Source organism: Cyprinus carpio, chromosome B5, assembly GCF_018340385.1.
Source record: "Cyprinus carpio isolate SPL01 chromosome B5, ASM1834038v1, whole genome shotgun sequence".
Taxonomy (NCBI): Eukaryota; Metazoa; Chordata; class Actinopteri; order Cypriniformes; family Cyprinidae; genus Cyprinus; species Cyprinus carpio.
Window position 1 is genome coordinate 5,321,871 of NC_056601.1, and position 19,097 is coordinate 5,340,967.

Here is a 19,097-nt window from a genome sequence, read left to right on the forward strand (position 1 = left end):
AGAAACAGCGGCAGAAGCGCCTGACCTGGGCTACAGAGAAGCAGCACTGGACTGTTGCTCAGTGGTCCAAAGTACTTTTTTCGGATGAAAGCAAATTTTGCATGTCATTCGGAAATCAAGGTGCCAGAGTCTGGAGGAAAACTGGGGAGAAGGAAATGCCAAAATGCCTGAAGTCCAGTGTCAAGTACCCACAGTCAGTGATGGTCTGGGGTGCCATGTCAGCTGCTGGTGTTGGTCCACTGTGTTTTATCAAGGGCAGGGTCAATGCAGCTAGCTATCAGGAGATTTTGGAGCACTTCATGCTTCCATCTGCTGAAAAGCTTTATGGAGATGAAGATTTCGTTTTTCAGCACGAGCTGGCACCTGCTCACAGTGCCAAAACCACTGGTAAATGGTTTACTGACCATGGTATTACTGTGCTCAATTGGCCTGCCAACTCTCCTGACCTGAACCCCATAGAGAATCTGTGGGATATTGTGAAGAGAAAGTTGAGAGACGCAAGACCCAACACTCTGGATGAACTTAAAGCCGCTATCGAAGCATCCTGGGCCTCCATAACACCTCAGCAGTGCCACAGGCTGATTGCCTCCATGCCACGCCGCATTGAAGCAGTCATTTCTGCAAAAGGATTCCCGACCAAGTATTGAGTGCATAACTGAACATAATTATTTGAAGGTTGACTTTTTTTTTTATTAAAAACACTTTTCTTTTATTGGTCGGATGAAATATGCTAATTTTTTGAGATAGGAATTTTGGGTTTTCATGAGCTGTATGCCAAAATCATCAGTATTAAAAAAAATAAAAGACCTGAAATATTTCAGTTGGTGTGCAATGAATCTAAAATATATGAAAGTAAAATTTTTATCATTACATTATGGAAAATAATGAACGTTTTCACAATATGCTAATTTTTTGAGAAGGACCTGTATATATATATTGTTACTTTTATTCAATTTAATGCATTCTTATGGAATAAAAAATATTAATTTCTTTAAAAAAATTTTTACTGACCCTAACTTTTGAATGGTATTGTAGATGTTTCCAATTTGAAAATCTTTACATATCCACCTGTGACTTTATTTATTTATTTTGCTTTTCTCGACAAGGGGAAGTCATGGCCTAATGGTTAGAGAGTTTGACTCCTAACCCTAAGGTTGTGGGTTCGAGTCTTAAGGCCGGCAATACCATGACAGAGGTGCCCTTGAGCAAGGCACTGAACCCCCAACTGCTCCCTGTGTGCCATGGATGGGTTAAATGCAGAGCACGAATTCTGAGTATGGGTCACCATACTTGGCTGTATGTCACATCACTCACTCAGAGACAGACTTGTGCTGGTCTGGCCTTGTGGATGTTTTTCAAGCTGTGGTTAATCGTGTAGTTACATGAGACCGGGAAGTCACCACAGACACTTGAATAATAAAACTGGTTTATTTGTGTCAGAAGGAGAGATGGTGATTTTCACAGTAAACAAACCTAAGCCCACGGGACGAAATCACACAATCACAAACCAGTTCACAAGCAGCTATTTCTGAAGCGAAGGCCCTGCTGGGTCTTACAAAAGGCGTGTAGGTGAAAATGAAGAACTTTGCAATTAGGTTCTTTAATCAAAACAGAATACTGAAGCACAGCATGAGTGTTGAGATCAGGCCTCTCTTGAGAGGAAATGTATTCAGTGTTGAGTGCTGATACAAGATCAGTTTCTGATTGATATATCTTCGTAATGGCCTCTGCTAAACATTCTATCCACTCAACAGTCCATCTGCTCCACTTGAGCTATGCAAAGGACTTACATCAGTGTCTACTAAATAACATCTATCATATGTTGGTATGATACTATTAAAAGCTGAAAACATATATGTGCATGCATATAAATCAATAAAAAGCAAAAGCATGTATGCAAATATGATTTAAAATAAATACACAGCAGACTGGATGAAATAAAAACAACCATTCATGAAATCCGACATTTTCAAATGGCTCATGTACTTATTCTTACAAAGGAAATGCATGCTCATCAGTGCAAGCTCACAAAACCTCGACAGTTCATAACTCAGCTGCACTTTTTCATCATTGTTAGATCTGATAGGGCGTGTACGTGTTCGAGGAGGGTCACCGGATCTATTTGTCTATGTAATTATATATATTATGATTCAGAATATGGGGTGAGCTAAATGCCTCACTGTTCCATTAAGTCATTCTCTCATGCACTGCGGTCAGTTCTTGGCAGTGTGAGCATATGTGTGTTAGTACACTTTTACCTTTGCCCTTTACTGAAACCTCCCCGCACTTTTAACCTCCAAGTTCCAAAGCTGTCGCTCGCATGTCATTTCTGCAGGCAGTTCAGTTTGTCCTTGAACTGAGTCAGTATCACAGCAGCCAGCCCCGCTGCCACGCCAACAACTGCCACAGCGATGCCAATTATAGTGCCCACAGACTCTTCAATCATACCTGAGCAGATTTGAAGAAAAAGCTAGAATCTCACTGTCATCTTTCATTGTCTCACATGAATGTAATTGGCTCCCAAACAAAATACTTCAGATTTCACATTTATTCAGACTGCTTTTACAGTTACCTAGTGCTCAGTTAGTAAATCTTTAATAATGCTAATTTCATTTGATTATTTTCGTTTTATTGGCCATAATTTTAATATTGGTGAATCTCTAGTACTAGTTCTGCTTCTTTACTATATTTTCTTCCTTGAAACATGTATTTTCCATTTTCATTTTGATTATAAAGTTTAGCAATTTTGTTGTGTGGTTTTGTCATTTTGTTCCTTTTTTTTAACTATATGTATATATAGGTTTCATACATTTTATTTCAGTTTTATTTTTAATTATTTTAGCACACAAAATGCTGCCTTGGCAACTAGCTAAAGTAAAATAGAGTTACTTTTTATATATACAGTATATATATATATATATATATATACAAACCCGATTCAAAAAAATTTGGGACACTGTATAAATTGTGAGTAAAAAAGGAATGGAATAATTTACAAATCTCATAAACTTATATTTTATTCACAATAAAATATAGATAACGTATCAAATGTTGAAAGTGAGGCATTTTGAAATGTAATGCCAAATATTGGCTCATTTTGGATTTCATGAGAGCTACACATTCCAAAAAAGTTGGGACAGGTAGCAATAAGAGGCCGGAAAAGTTAAATGTACATATAAGGAACACCTGGAGGACCAATTTGCAACTTATTAGGTCAATTGGCAACATGATTGGGTATTAAAAGAGCCCCTCAGAGTGGTAGTGTATCTCAGAAGTCAAGATGGGCAGAGGATCACCAATTCCCCCAATGCTGTGGCGAAAAATAGTGGAGCAATATCAGAAAGGAGTTTCTCAGAGAAAAATAGCAAAGAGTTTGAAGTTATCATCATCTACAGTGCATAATATCATCCAAAGATTCAGAGAATCTGGAAATTTCTCTGTGCGTAAGGGTCAAGGCCGGAAAACCATACTGGATGCCCGTGATCTTCAGGCCCTTAGACAGCACTGCATCACATACAGGAATGCTACTGTAATGGAAATCACAACATGGGCTCAGGAATACTTCCAGAAAACATTTTCGGTGAACACAATCCACCGTGCCATTCGCTGTTGCCGATTAAAACTCTATAGGTCAAAAAAGAAGTCATATCTAAACATGATTCGTGGTCAGATGAATCAAAATTTGAAGTTCTTTTTGGAAAACTGAGACGCCATGTCATCCAGACTAAAGAGGACAAGGATAGCCCAAGTTGTTATCAGCGCTCAGTTCAGAAGCCTGCATCTCTGATGGTATGGGGTTGCATGAGTGCGTGTGGCATGGGCAGCTTACACATCTGGAAAGGCACCATCAATGCTGAAAGGTATATCCAAGTTCTAGAACAACATATGCTCCCATCCAGACGTCGTCTCTTTCAGGGAAGACCTTGCATTTTCCAACATGACAGTGCCAGACCACATACTGCATCAATTACAACATCATGGCTGCATAGAAGAAGGATCCGGGAACTGAAATGGCCAGCCTGCAGTCCAGATCTTTCACCCATAGAAAACATTTGGCGCATCATAAAGAGGAAGATGCGACAAAGAAGACCTAAGACAGTTGAGCAACTAGAAGCCTGTATTAGACAAGAATGGGACAACATTCCTATTCCTAAACTTGAGCAACTTGTCTCCTCAGTCCCCAGACGTTTGCAGACTGTTATAAAAAGTAAAAAGAAGAAGGGATGCCACACAGTGGTAAACATGGCCTTGTCCCAACTTTTTTGAGATGTGTTGATGCCATGAAACTTAAAATCAACTTATTTTTCCCTTAAAATTATACATTTTCTCAGTTTAAACATTTGATATGTCATCTATGTTGTATTCTGAATAAAATATTGAAATTTGAAACTTCCACATCATTGCATTCTGTTTTTATTCACAATTTGTACTGTGTCCCAACTTTTTTGGAATCGGGTTTGTGTGTGTGTGTGTGTGTGTGTGTGTGTATATATATTTTTTTTTTTCAGTCAACTTTTATGTTATTTCAAGTAATGACATCTTTGTTCTAGTTTTAGTTTATTTGTTTTAGTTTTAATTAACTGTAGTAACCCTGCTTTGAACTGTACAGAAAAGATTGGCAAGCTCTTCCTTGAGGTTTATAGGCCATAGACTGATTAAAAGGTAAAAAAAGGAGAAACATATATTGTTTTTTACACCCCTCATCCTTTCTCACCCAGCCCTTTGCGGATGCTGAGTTTGGTCCCTCCTCCCTGAAGAACAGTCGAGTGTGTTGATATGAAGGCACACAAATACAGGCCTTGATCCTCCACTGAAATATTCCTTAGTGTCATGGATAGATCTCCCTCAGACAGATCACCAGACAAAAACACACGGCCAGCAAACTCTTCCTCCACCGTCTTGTTGCCTTGTAGAACATTCTTCCTTCCCTCCAAACTCTGCACATACCACCTCACCTTCTCCACAGCCTGTACTTCATCCACATCACTCTGTAAAAAACAGGGAAACACCACATCCTCCCCTTCCACAGCTTTTGCCTTTGGAGGCTGTTGTAAATAGGATGCCCTCTGTGAGCTGGGAGGATCATCAGGTTCTAATTTGGACGTGATGAGGATGGTCAGGGGAGTTGGAGTGGGACTGGCGATAACAGTCATATTTGCAAGTAGACAAAGAAAAAGAAGCCCACCTGTCAATTAAACAACATTATTATTTGAGAGTGCAATGATTATATGTAAACGCATATGTATGTAGGGCTCATTAACTAACTATGTTCATAATTTATGGTCAAAACTCAAGATTTAGCATGTTTAAAGCAGAATAGCAACCAGTCAAGAACATTTTAACCAATCAGGAAAAATTCAGACATTTACACACTTATGTAGCGGCACCGATGCTATAAATACAGTAGCTTACATGGCAGTGTTATGGTCACACTAAGTCCCTTTACTAAAATTAGAGACTCAAAAGTCGAAAGGATTAAAATATCAAAAGTCCTGCATGGAGCGTAAATCCTCCAACCATTACTTTATTTGGTCAGCAGTAGTCTAGTATTTGGTTCAGAATTAATCCCTCAGATTTTCTGAATCAAGACTGAATTACCAACAAACAGACTTGACAAAAGTGGTGTCATGTAACTCAGTGAACTCAAAAAACGTTAAACTGATATGAGTAATATTTTAAAGATAACATTAATGCGGCAGCAGCCTTAGTACAGTATTACATGTTCCTCTCTCATACTTTATGTCTTCTCCTTAATGTCTCAGAACGTGCTGCTTCCATAAACACTTGGAATTAGAAGAACATTTACTGAGTTGATTTGATGAGCATTTGAAACATTTTAAGGGTTCTAGTTAAGAGATGCACACTGAAAAATAAGAGCAAAATGTTTTTGATAAACAGTTTGTTTAAAAAAAATAAATGTATAACCACAAACTATTAGGTTACTCCTGGCGGGCACATGTTGATGTTCGTGTGTGTTTATGAAGGTCTAGCTGCTGAATTGTAATGTTTGTGGATATGATTACTTGAAGAGGGAGGGAAGATATAAAGTCTGCTCATTTTGAGTTTCCTTGTTCATTTTGTCAAGCTACATTAGTATAACACAGACAAATGAGAAAAGCTAAATGCTAAGAGAAAGATATACTCTTACCTGTGAGGGCAGAGTGGAAAAGGTGACTAAGTAAGTTTCTAGAAGTTAAAAGACTGAGGAAAGCCATTTCTGTCTCAGAGAAGTGTCACACTCTGACACTGAGCTGACAGAGCTTCACTTTATCTCCCCCTCCTACATCACACACACGCACACACACACACACACACACACACACACACACACACACACACACCCTTTATTCCCTTTTACCCACACTGTATTACCTTGCATATCTATCTGTCTATCTACACTGTAAAAAAATGTTACAAACAGGACACAATGTACAGTAATTAAGTTAAGGAGTTTTTGCGTTTTGATGTTTTACAGGTTTTTTACCTGAATTTTTCACTGCATTACATTGTTTTAAAGCGCTGTTAAATCCAATAGTTTACCTTACTTAGATATAATTAATTAGTTATCTTTACTTAGTTGTTATACTTATTGGGTTTTATTAAGTTACAGCTAATTTCAAGGCAAATAAAACAATTTACTTGCTGCTTTAAGTGACGCTTACTTAAAGGGTTACTCCATCCTAAAATGAAAATGTTGTCATTATTCACTTACCCCCATGTTGTTCCAAACTCGTAAAAGCTTCGTTCATCTTCGGAACACAATTTAAGATATTTTAGTTGAAAACAGGGAGGCTTGAGACTGTCCCATAGACTGCCAAATAAATAACAGTGTCAAGGTCCATGAAAGTATGAAAAGCATCATCAGAATAGTCCACCTGCCATCAGTGATTCAACCGTAACATTATGAAGCGACGAGAATGAGCAGTATGCAGATGGCGTACACTCTTTTGCTTTCAAAAGAGAAAGTGTAAATACACATAAAAAATGTAACCTTGTGGCGCGGCTCACACAGAAGAGCGTAAGCCATCTGCGTACTGCTCAGAATTGCCTAAATTGTGCTATACTGATTTGGAGAGACACAGAGGAGAGGAATTGTTGAATAAAGTCGTTATTTTTGTTTTCTTTGTGTACAAAAAGTATTCTCCTCGCTTCATAATGTTACAGTTGAATCACTGATGGAAGATGGACTATTCTGACGATGCTTTTCATACTTTTTCTGGACCTTGACACTGTTATTCATTTGGCAGTCTATGGGACAGTCTCAAGCCTCCCTGTTTTCATCCAAAATATCTTAAATTGTGTTCCGAAGACAAACAGAGCTTTTACGGGTTTGGAACGACATGGGGGTAAGTGATTAATGACAACATTTTCATTTTGGGATGGACTATCCCTTTAAAATATTCAAGTAGCCACAAAGGAACCAATGACATTAATAAACCAGTGAGAGGCAGCAGTGCACTAATATGTTGCTAATGTGCAACAACAGCTTAAGTTTTTGAGGTGGGTCAATTCTTAATAGACTTTTCACTCATTTCCTTCATGTTTACAGTTATCTTGCACTAGTTGCATTCACTCTTGAATGTTGAATTTTCAATACAACTGAAATATTTGAGAGAACATCACATTAGCTGACATCATAAATTGATTTTGATTTTTCTATTTTTTTTTTTTTTTACACACCATTAGTGAGTTAAATAGTGATTAGTGTTCCTTTTGGTTGGGCACTTCGAACTTTGTTTATATTATTATTATATATTTTTTTATCTATTGATGTTGAAATGCATCATGAAATCAGAGTTATTTGATTTAAGGAAAGAAATTTAATAAATAGGATGCTTTTAGAAGGTGACCTATTTTCTAATAAATCATTAGCGTATTTTTCATGTTTTTTAATGATCTTTTACATTTTCATTGTTTTTCATAAACACCTTGAGAAGCTTTTAATTGGGTTGATATAATCTTTTAATATTTGTAGTAATATGCTCAAGTCAGTAGTACTGCCCTTCGGAAGCAACAGAAGATACTTCCCAGAAGACAGATTAAGTACAAATTACCTTGATCTTCAAATTCAAAAAGTTTTCACCCACCGGCTCTTAATGTGTGAAAAGATGGATCTCAAAATCCAGTCACTGCTGGAAAGGGTTCAAACATGCAAAAGATGCTGGAAAAATGAAGAATCTGCAGGAGCTGGAGGATTTTTCTGAAGAACAGTACTTAGTTTAACTGTTCAGAACAAACAAGGGACTCATAAACAAGCATCACAAAAAAAAAAAAAAAAACACAGTAAACCACACAGTATTAAGAACAGTATTAAGAACAAACTTTTGAATGGGGTTATTTTAATAATTTAAGTTTTTTTTTTTGTCTTGGGGACTAAATGTAAACATCTTTTATGTAAAATATCTTACTCAGGACAGTACTAAAAAAAAAATAAAAAATAACATGCATTTTGTATGATCTCTCTTATTTTGTTAAAATTATTTAGATTTTCACAGATTCTGCAAGGGGTTCCCAAACTTTCACATATATATGCAAGAATACAAGAATATATACATATTGCAGCAAGACCTGCAAACAAACTTTTCTGATAACTACAGATCAGAATATATATATATATATATATATATATATATATATATATATATATATATATATATATATATATATATATATATATATATATATATATATATCCACCACTGTGCTGTAAAGGACTGATCTGTAGTTATCAGAAAAGTTTGTTTGCAGTCCTTGCTGCTAAAGGTGGCACAAACAGATTTTAAGTTTAAGGCAATTATTTTAGAATTAGCAATTAGACAATTTTTATTTCATTTAGATATACACAATATATATAAAACAAAACTCCCTGTTAAAGAATTGCAATAAACATGTATTTTCATTAGCATATTTGTGCTTCTACAGTCAATGAGTTTTATAATCAGAATCAGAATCAGAATGAGCTTTATTGTCAGGTATGTTTACACATACAAGGAATTTGTTTTCATGACAGAAACTTTTGCAGTGCAACAGAATGACAGCGACAGAACAAAAAACACATGATAAAGAATAAAAATACAAATAAGTAGGTAAGGAGTAACAATATACAAATTGACAATTGTATGTGCAGGTAGGCCTATATTACAATAGGCAGTTTTGTATGTACAGGTATATTATGTGCAAATTTGAAGTTTAGACTAAGTATATGTGTTAGATAAATAAGTGTATCTGTGTATAAATAGTGTTGTGTGTTCCACAGTTATTGTCAAGTGTTCATTAGATGGATTGCCTGTGTCGTTCTGGTGCTCAGAGCTCTGTAGCGTCGACCAGATGGCAACAGTTCAAAGAGGAAGTGTGCTGGATGTGAGGGGTCCAGAGTGATTTTGCCAGTCCTTTTGCTCACTCTGGATAAGTACAGTTCTTGAATAGAAGGGAGGGTTGTACTGATGATTCGCTCAGCAGTCCGGACTACCCTCTGTAGTCTTCTGAGGTCAGATTTAGAAGCTGAGCTGAACCAGACAGTTACTGAAGTGCAGAGGATGGATTCAATGATGGCGGAGTAGAACTGCTTCAGCAGCTCTTGTGGTAGGTTGAATTTCCTCAGCTGGCGAAGGAAGTACAACCTCTGCTGGGCCTTTTTCACAAAGTCAATATGAATGTCCCACTTCAGGTCCTGAGAGATTGTGGTGCCCAGGAACCTGAATGACTCCACTGCAGTCACAGTGCTGTTCATGATGGTGAGTGGGGGGAGAGCAGGGGGGTTTCTCCTGAAGTCCACTATCAGTTGAGAACACACCTATAGATTTGATGTTAATATTTAATCTTAATAATTGCATTACTAGGAAAAGTTGCAGTGCTTCATATTGCAGTAAAGTTTAACTGTTTGGTTAAGATAATTTTGTGTTTGGATGGCTGTGTTAAATGTTTTGAGAACAAGGACACTGCATTGGAGGAAAGTGTAAAATCAACTGAGAAAAACTTCTATCTATCTATCTATCTATCTATCTATCTATCTATCTATCTATCTATCTATCTATCTATCTATCTATCTATCTATCTATCTATCTATCTATCTATCTATCTATCTATCTATCTATCTATCTATCTATCTATCTAAACCATCTGTCAGTCTGTGTTTATTTATCTTCCAATATTCTGTCATTGTACATAATCACCCTCCATTATGTGCTGTAACTAAATTAAGTGGCTTCTGTCAAAGGGTATTTATATATACAGTTCTCTAGATTCTGACTTAAAATCTCCCGCAAGAGCAATCTGAGCCCTCCCAAGTCTTCAAAGTGTCTACAGAGTCTATTAGGGGGAGATTAGATGATGACAAATGGATGTGGTCTTTCATGTTGAGATGTGCAGTAGATAAACTGTAGTAGAATCTCAATTCTACTGCGAATGAAAGGAGGATGAACAGATTACCAAGTAGAATATTTAAATAGACTAAAATATAGTGGTAAAATGATATTTGGTGAGTAGCTGTGCAAGTAAGTTTCTCCATGTCCAGCTAGCTGTCACACACCCATCATCTCAAGTAAAACAGTTCTTCATTTGTATTACTCAAGCTGAATTTTTAGGTTAGTTTATCGAGTTTATGTTGAAATGCTCCATAGTAATTTGTGACTGTCTGGCTGTTTGTAAATACATGTCTTTCAAAAACCCTGTTAGGAAGGCCATTATGAATTTGCATGCATAAGGCTCATGCCATTTTAATGTGCAGGATATAATTATAAAGACATTTGTTTTACAGTTTATCATTACAAAGGGTCCCATGTCAAGCCCTGCTCTTTCTGTTTGTCTGCGCCTCTTTAAAACTGTCCAGTTTGCTTTTGATTTTATTACAGAGTGTGTGTAGAGCAAATACAGCTGTCTCTGCAAAATAGGCACATGCACTTTGTCTCCCTTCCTTGCTCTCTATCAGACATAAAATGCATAACGGTTATGGATAAACTGAGTTTCCGGATCATTATATCATCTCCATCAGACAGAGAAAGACAACCGTCTACACCCATAGATGCATTAGACAGACAGACTGCATTAGACCGAGTGCATTAAGCCTAAAGGTCGGCTGCCGTATGTGAGTATGTGTGAGCGGTAATCATATGCAGGCTTTTAACACACTCCTCCAGTTAATTCCGGTTCACTTTTAGTCTTCACCAAAGAGAAGCTCAATACCAACTGCATTACTGTAAGACATTACAGTAAGAGCTGCACTATCATGACAGAGCCTAGATAAGACTCCAGAGCCAGTGTGCTGCAAGATATTTTTACACACTAATGTTTTATTAAGTTGATTATGGCTGTCTTTAAAGAGACAGTTCAGCCAAAAATGAACAAAAAAGGTCATCATTTACTCACAAATTTTTCCTCCTTAGTGGAACACAACATTTTGTTGGATAGTGCATGGGGGGCCTTCAAGTCAAAAAGGTTGAGAACTTTTTTTCTGTGATTAATTGTATTCTCAGAGGAAATACTCACAAGCACACACAAAAAACATACCTGAGTCCTGCATACCAACTGAGGAAATGGAGCTCCAAATCAGCAGATTATAAAGACCAGTTAGAAGGGATAAATTCTTAATATTTTGCTTGTGTAATCTGTTTTGCCTCAAACAATGAGGTCATAGCAGAAGAGCACCTGTTGTATTTTATAGACTGATTTATCAGCAAACTGTGGCTGTTGAAGCCTCTTGCACTTGAGAATGCTGCTTTGTGTGTGCTAATCATGACTGGTGTTTTTACCATTGAATGAACTGAAAGTCATGCACATGCATATTATTTAGAAGAAAAAAAAAGTCCTGGACATACAGACTTTTTATAAAAGCAAGTTCATTTAAAGCCAGGGCTTGCGCTTGAGTCTGTTTTATTCAATGTATATTTAATCCATTTCTGTTCGTGAAACTGTAGTCCCAGTGTCATTTGCTTTTGACAGGTGCCTACTGTGCTTTGCAGTAGCAAGAACCTGCACTGGTTCTATGAGGGAACATTGTGTCCCCCTGTTGGGTCAGGTCAGTACTTACAAGAAACCTGATCTCAGAGGGTGTGGTCACATTGAACAGATTCACGTCTGTCCTGAACTATCGTGAGGAGGTCACATATCATCTCTCCTGTGACCATAGTTTGACCCTGACCTCCAAATATGGCTGCTAAAGATCAAGGCGTCAGCTGCTGAATACACACACAACCAAGTATGGGGTGAAGGGAGTTATGAGCACCGTAAGTGATCTGATGACATGTATTCAGCGTTAGTCAAGACTTGGCAGTAACCTAGTATTTTGTTTTTGGATGGGATTGGGGACTCCAGCAGGTCCGCTCTCTGCCACCATATAAACTCCACGAGAGACCACTGGCTCTCCCATTGTGTAGCACCTGCTGACCACCTGAAGGAAACTTTTAATGGCTGACTTGCAAGAATCATACGGTATTTGTGAGTCTGCCTGAGAAAGGCTAAAATGAAATGCAGATGTTTCTAGAAAGTTAGTAGCAGAGATGTCATCCCCATTCATATATCTTGGTTTATGTAATTTTGTTTTGAGCCCTAATAATCTGAAACTATAACGGAACACAATACTACCTGAATAAATAGTAATAATCAATCATAATATATTTATGAAATTTTGTTTTGCCGCTGTAGATGTTTGGAAAAGCGCTGTAGTGGTTTTGTATACTATGTTTGTGTTAGGAGAAGATGACATCCAAGGAGATTTTTATGCCAGGGGCCTTAATCCATACTGCACTCTATGTGTATTTTTATTTTTGCAAAAAGCAAATGTATTTAACTATACAGAGACAATGCTTTTTACAGTTTCAGTCTCTCCCCAATAAACCCAGAACATACTCCCTTAGAAGAAATAACTGTTACACTTTATTTTAAGGTGTCCTTGTGACAATGTAACTATACATTGAAGTACTGAGTTATATTAATTAGTTACATAACTATATGGTTAGTGTTAGGCTTAGGGTTACTTGCATGCAATTATGCATAATTTATTGTTATTATAGTTTTTATAAACAATTTGCTTTGGTGTATTTCTCAAATCATCCTTAATATTTGCAAAGAAGTATATGCATTTCTCAAAACAATTCGTACAAACAGCACCACACAATGGATTACCTGCAAAACCTGTAACTTACTCAAAATCTTTAGTTCATCTCTCAAAAGTAATGTCAATAAAGATATCAGTGCCATCAGAATTGACAAGTCCTTGTTTCACTGATCCCGAACAAGATAGTCAAAATGCTTAGCCATGTTGTCAATATAACAGTGTACTCTGTCAGTATTTCCTGATGTAAACTATGGCAACAGGATGACAGTTATTGTATTGAAATGCAGAAGGCTGCACTTCTGTATGCCATACATCCATTTCAAAAGTACAAATGTACACATTACATTATGTGGAATATTGATCGAAAGAGACTGAATATGATTCACAGTTACGCTTTTACTAGTGGTCTGACAAAACACACACACACACACACACATTACAATGTCATTGTGATATAGAAAAGAAAAATAAATATGGGCACAAAGGCAAAAATACAAAATAAGAAAGTCCATTTTCAGAATTTGTAATTCTTGTGTTGTCCTCTGTCTATATATATGCTTTCCAATTCATGAGGTTCATGAGGTGCACCTTTGATCTATTTCAGAGAACTGGTTTGTCATTGGTTAATCTACATTCTCTTCATTAGTGAAAGTCAAGATTCACTTGCACAGTTCACAGCGAATTTACAAAAAGTCTATTAGAAATGTGTAGAAAATATGCTTGACAGTTTATGACAACTAGGTTAACCATCTTGCATTTAATGTCTTATACAATGAACTAATTACTGGAGGTTTTGAGGGGTAAGACTATAGCACAGAGAACTTTATAATACATTTTGAGCAACATGCCAATAACAACCGATAATGTAGGAAACTGCAGACAAATGCGCATAATCAGTTGCACGAATGTACCAAAGCAGTTGCAACTTGTTCAAAAGAAAGAGAAACTGCTTTTATGATGTGCACTAGATGATGTGGAAGATTTGAGAAATGCACCAAAGCAACTAAGAAAAAATGTATAATAGTAAGTACATGTAATTTGTAACAAGGACACCTTAAAATAAAGTGTTATCAAAATTAAAAAGTTACAGTCATTAAAGATAAATAATATATGAATATAATAATAAATATAAATAATAGTAACAGACCTATTTAAGGCTACAATGAAGGGTCAAAGGTGAAAGGTCTTGATTGGTTCAAATTTGACATGCAGATCACAGATGTTAAACTTTTTAAAAACATAATTGTCATAACACTAAAATCTACTTTCATTAAGTTTGTTTACATACAATATCCAAATACCTGACAATAACAAAACAGTATTCACAGCTTATTTATTACCAAAAACGGGTTAAAATTGATGGGAACACAATAGAAGGGTTAAAAGTTGAGGTGAAAAGGCGACTGTGACCCAGTGTCTGGCCCGCCGGTTATGCACGGTATGCGCGCAGCTATCTCTCCGCGTTGCTTCACGTTGTCGCTGTCACGGTAACACCTGCCAGCTTCCTTTTTCATCGCCGCCACCCAACCCTAATCGGTAACAACGCTTGTAAACAGATCCTCTGACGCGCCTGCCCTCTCAGAACGCTTGAGAGCGCGGAGCGTTAGCGCGCGGAGTTATCTATCACTGCCTTCCGGACAGTCCTGAGAGTCTTCACGGGCTGCACCTCATAGCCTGATAAACCCTACAAGGACGCGCCTTTCTGTTTAGTGAATGTATTTTAAGGAGCAAATGAATAATGTTTCTTTTTTTTAAAAAAAATATATTTTGCTTTCGTTTTTTAAATGAAACGAAGACGAGCCTGGATTTCCATCTGCGTTTATTTACGGGAAGTACTCATTTGACAGGGAAAAAAAAATCGGATTAACTGGAAAACTTCATCTGGATTTCTCTGGATGGCGTTTTGACACCTTAGGCTAATAAAAAAGCTGGAGTGACCTGTTCTTTCATCAGACTACTAAAAGTGCATCACAGAAGATGAGGAACTAATTAGGACTGCCACAAATTGATGTAGCCTCTTCCTGGGATGCACTTCCACCTGTGTTGTTGAGGCTGTTAAATCATAGGTAACGGATTGATCTTGAGATCATTTTAAAAAGTTCTGAATAAAATGATTGTTGATACATATTTTAATTGGTCTTCATAGATGATAATCATCCTGTGTAGGGTTAATTTTAAATCACAGCACACTCAAGGGCAAACCTTTTGTTTACTCCAGGGAACAAATGTAATTTAGAACATGTCAAACACATGCCACTCAATTATTTGCTCTATCCGACAACTATGATGGAGAATGGCCTCTCAGGGAAAAGTTTTTTGATGACCCAATTACGGGATCCACATGAGACGTGAGATGGCCTTAATTCAAGATACAAAGAACAGATTCAGATATTAATATTTTCTGCTTTTATACACTCCATGTAGATTATTTATAGATCAGTTCTTATGTTATTGTGTGTCCTCCTGTATGTCTGTGCCAGTGTCAGATCAAAAGTGTTATTAGGCTGTGTTTTTCCTCTGTGACTGCTCATTGTGAATCATCTGATAACAATTTAGATCAACAGGAAAAAATGTGTACAATAAGAGAGCATGGTTGTGGAAATCATTATCTTCGATTTTATGCTTTTGTTTTTCAGAAAATGCAACGCATGGTTTTTACATGACGCTTCTTATGTAAAGAGCAGCAGTAAGGAAGCTAAAACAAGAAATCTGCTAAAAACTACCAACAGCCCTGTTCCAAGTTGAATTAACCCTTTCTTCTCAGTTGTGATCTAACCTACTCCTAAAGAAAGCTTAATTTCACAGTGGAAGCAGGTTGTCTCTAACATAAAGAGATGAAACGAGAACGTTTTAAGCCCCCAGAACCAGATGACCCTCTGTGCTGCTGTGGAGACATCGACCAGCAAAGAGAGTACTGCTGCTGTGACTGTGAAGAACTTGATGATGCCTGTGAAAGGTCAGAGATCTAACAGTTAAGATCATTGCATGCAGAGGAAGTTTGTCATTATGTTTGTTCATTTAAGCTTTTTAAAGTGTAGTTTACTGAAATGATTCTAGAAGTGAATTTTGTGCATTTGCTAACCTTTATGTTTGTCCAAACACGTTTTTTTTTAATCAGTGGAATCCCTTGTGAAAGGGGTAATGAATGTGCACTTGTAGTAGCCTATACTTCTAATCCTATAAATTGTACTTGCTGATATATTGTAATCGTGATATTCTTTTATATATATATATATATATATATATATATATATATATATATATATATATATATATATATATATATATATATATATATATATATATTATGTCTGTAATAAGTGCTTTTTTTAAAGTATGCAACTTTTATTCATACAAAAAGTCAGTGATAACATAAAGGTGTGTAAATGATGACAAACTTTTATGTTTTACTGTACAGTTGTTTTGCTCTTTTCAGTGAAATATTCTGTATTTCTTCTGTCACCGCTTCTCATTAGGTTACTCAGAGGAGAGCCGGACAAGCCAGACATCTTCTCTCGTTTCATCTCTCGAATGGCTGATCGTTTGGGTTTGCCGTGTTGTGCCATAGGACCCCTTCGATTGGAAATATCTGTCTTGCCTCCGATGGTATTAATTCCTGGCCTGTTGCGAGTGGCAGCAATCAACTGTGTGTTGGGAGTTGTAGTCCTTACTGTCCTACCAGGACTGGTGCTTTGGTATTACTATGTGACTCACAGAAGGAAAAGACGCACATTGTTTTTCCTTAGCTTGGCACTTTTCTCCCTTGCCTACATGTACTACCTTTTCCTTACTGAGATCGTTCCCAGAGGAGACGTCAGTAATCTGCAGCTGGTTACTGCGACGACAGGCATGATGTTGACACTTATCTTCCTTGTGCGCACCAAACAAGGACCAGGCTTTGTCAAATCCCAGTCATTAGCTCAGGGAGTTAACAGTATCTCTACAACCAATCAGAGAACAACAAACATAACTGGAGCCTCTGCCCCCTGCAATGGAATCAGCCAGTCAAATGGGGAAAAGGAAGGAAAGAAGAAGTTATGTCCTGTTTGCCGACTGGTGCGCCCACCAAGGGCAGGGCACTGCAGGATCTGTGGAGCTTGTGTCCTTCGAATGGACCACCATTGTGTTTGGTGGGTGTCTCATTCATTCTTCTTTAAAAATTGAGCATGAGCACTTTATTCCTATAGTGTGAAGTGAATTGATCATTGTTTTGTGTGTGTGTGTGTGTGTGTTTAAGTCTCTTATGCTTACAAAAATACAGTAAAAACAGCAATATTGTGAGATTATTACAATTAATATACTGTTTTCTTTTTTAAATATATTTTACATTTTATTTAAAGTCCTTACTTGCCACTTATAAATTTAAAAGAAATTAATCTTTTCTTTTTCATAAATCTTACCAACCCCAGATTTTTAAATGGTAGTGTATATGTGGATATGTATATGCTAAATAATAACTCCCTTTAAGGATGTAACTTTATTTATAAGTTTCACATAACAAATGTGCATTGTATAATTTAAGTTTTAATTCAAAGTGTTTATTCTTATATATTTTTATTTTTATTATAATTAATGTTTTACAAATTGTATTTGAAAATATAGAATTTTATAAATATAATATTTAATTATTTAAAAACATTTATATAAAATAAACATTAAAAATAAAAATAAAAAAATAAATCTTGGCTTCACAGACTTACCATTGCATTGTAATTTCAGATTCAGAATCAGAATGAGCTTTATTGCCAGGTATGTTTACACATACGAGGAATTTGTTTTCGTGACAGAAGCATTTTAGACGTTCATTAATAACTTATGCCAATCATTTGATTCATTTTCTGATGTTTTTACACTTGTATGTATGTATTCCCTACCCCATCAGACACACACATATGTTTAAGCTGATTCCTGAAAGATGTCACTGGAGCAGGCAGGCTGGTGAGACATGTGCAAAGGCCACAGGAACGCAGCTTTCAGCACAGTAAAGGGGGCTCTCACCAGGCCAATCTGTCTCCATGCTGCCTCAACACACACAGCCAAAAATAAAAATATGAACATGGCATGAGCCACATAATTCTCATTAAAGCCACACCGAAAAGAAATAAAATAGTATAACTATTCTTTGATTGAGAATGTTTGTATGTGTGTTTATATGGCTGCTTACTTTTCGTGTCTTTGTATGTATGTGACCTTTAATGACAGGATAAACAGCTGTGTAGGTCAAGCCAATCACAGACAGTTCATTTTGACGCTCCTTCTCTTCCTGCTGACATCGTTCTACGGGATCAGTTTGGTGTTAAAAAGTATATGTCCAAGACAGAGTCTATTCACAGCCATTTTATACTGCCCTGGAGTTTATAATCAATACAGGTATAATATCCATTACTCTTATTTAATGGAAAATATGCAAAGTCACAGTGTGTTTTTAGCCTAATGTAACACATTTGTGTGTGTGTGTTTGTGTGTGTAGCACAGCGCTGTGCTTTACATGTGTGTGGTACAGCGTTATCATAACAGGCGGTCTGCTCCACCTGTTCATCCTTCAGATTATCAATGTCAGTTACAACGTAACGGAACGCGAAGCTCAGATTGCTTTGCGCAACAAAACTGCTAGACGACGCTTCTGTGGTCTGGTTGTGGAGACTGGTGTCTACTCACGAGGCTTCCTCCAGAACTGGATTCAGTTCCTCACGATGAACACGGATGAGAACGGTTCACCTTTCACCTTCACAGACATGGTATGAGTCAAGGGACAACAGATGATCCTGGGTGGTATTTAAACTATTTAAATAAAGCGATATGTTAAACATCTAAGCATGTGGTTAGGCCTATAGAGTTGGTTGACACATTTACCTTGTTTGCACCGGTTGTATTGTTAAGGCATGCAGTCCATTTAAACTGATGAACAATCATATTAAATACCTCTGTTTTTTGGTATTTTTTAAACATTTTTATTCCAGTGGTAGTCTCTGTACGGACATATTGAATTGGGTCCTATGTGATATATGACCACAGCAATGTTTTTATGAAATATAACAAAACTCTG

General features: G+C 36.8%; 2 protein-coding genes across 2 annotated transcripts; one reads left to right on the plus strand and one right to left on the minus strand.

Moving 5' to 3' along the window:
• Positions 1 to 1,697: 1,697 nt before the first annotated feature.
• On the minus strand, positions 1,698 to 6,257 carry si:ch211-137i24.12 (Immunoglobulin superfamily member). The gene is made up of 3 exons (XM_042723827.1): positions 6,149 to 6,257; positions 4,715 to 5,185; positions 1,698 to 2,448 (listed from the first exon to the last, which is right to left on the minus strand). The coding sequence occupies exons 1-3, from the start codon at positions 6,213 to 6,215 to the stop codon at positions 2,324 to 2,326; spliced, it is 663 nt and encodes a 220-aa protein (XP_042579761.1). The 5' UTR covers positions 6,216 to 6,257; the 3' UTR covers positions 1,698 to 2,323.
• Positions 6,258 to 14,464: 8,207 nt separating this feature from the next.
• Positions 14,465 to 19,005, plus strand: zdhhc23a (zinc finger DHHC-type palmitoyltransferase 23a). Its single transcript, XM_042723828.1, has 5 exons — positions 14,465 to 15,117; positions 15,688 to 16,007; positions 16,528 to 17,181; positions 18,254 to 18,421; positions 18,522 to 19,005. The coding sequence occupies exons 2-5, from the start codon at positions 15,886 to 15,888 to the stop codon at positions 18,793 to 18,795; spliced, it is 1,218 nt and encodes a 405-aa protein (XP_042579762.1). The 5' UTR covers positions 14,465 to 15,117; positions 15,688 to 15,885; the 3' UTR covers positions 18,796 to 19,005.
• Positions 19,006 to 19,097: the final 92 nt, after the last annotated feature.

Excerpts from the sequence above, each read along its gene's own strand:
- si:ch211-137i24.12 (XM_042723827.1), bottom strand. The coding sequence starts at position 6,215 with ATGGCTTTCCTCAGTCTTTTAACTTCTAGAAACTTACTTAGTCACCTT. Across the intron at positions 5,186-6,148 it reads TTTCCACTCTGCCCTCACAG|GTGGGCTTCTTTTTCTTTGT; the intron begins GTAAGAGTATAT and ends TTTAATTGACAG. Across the intron at positions 2,449-4,714 it reads CAGCATCCGCAAAGGGCTGG|GTATGATTGAAGAGTCTGTG; the intron begins GTGAGAAAGGAT and ends AAATCTGCTCAG.
- zdhhc23a (XM_042723828.1), top strand. The coding sequence starts at position 15,886 with ATGAAACGAGAACGTTTTAAGCCCCCAGAACCAGATGACCCTCTGTGC. Across the intron at positions 16,008-16,527 it reads CTTGATGATGCCTGTGAAAG|GTTACTCAGAGGAGAGCCGG; the intron begins GTCAGAGATCTA and ends GCTTCTCATTAG. Across the intron at positions 18,422-18,521 it reads GGAGTTTATAATCAATACAG|CACAGCGCTGTGCTTTACAT; the intron begins GTATAATATCCA and ends TTGTGTGTGTAG.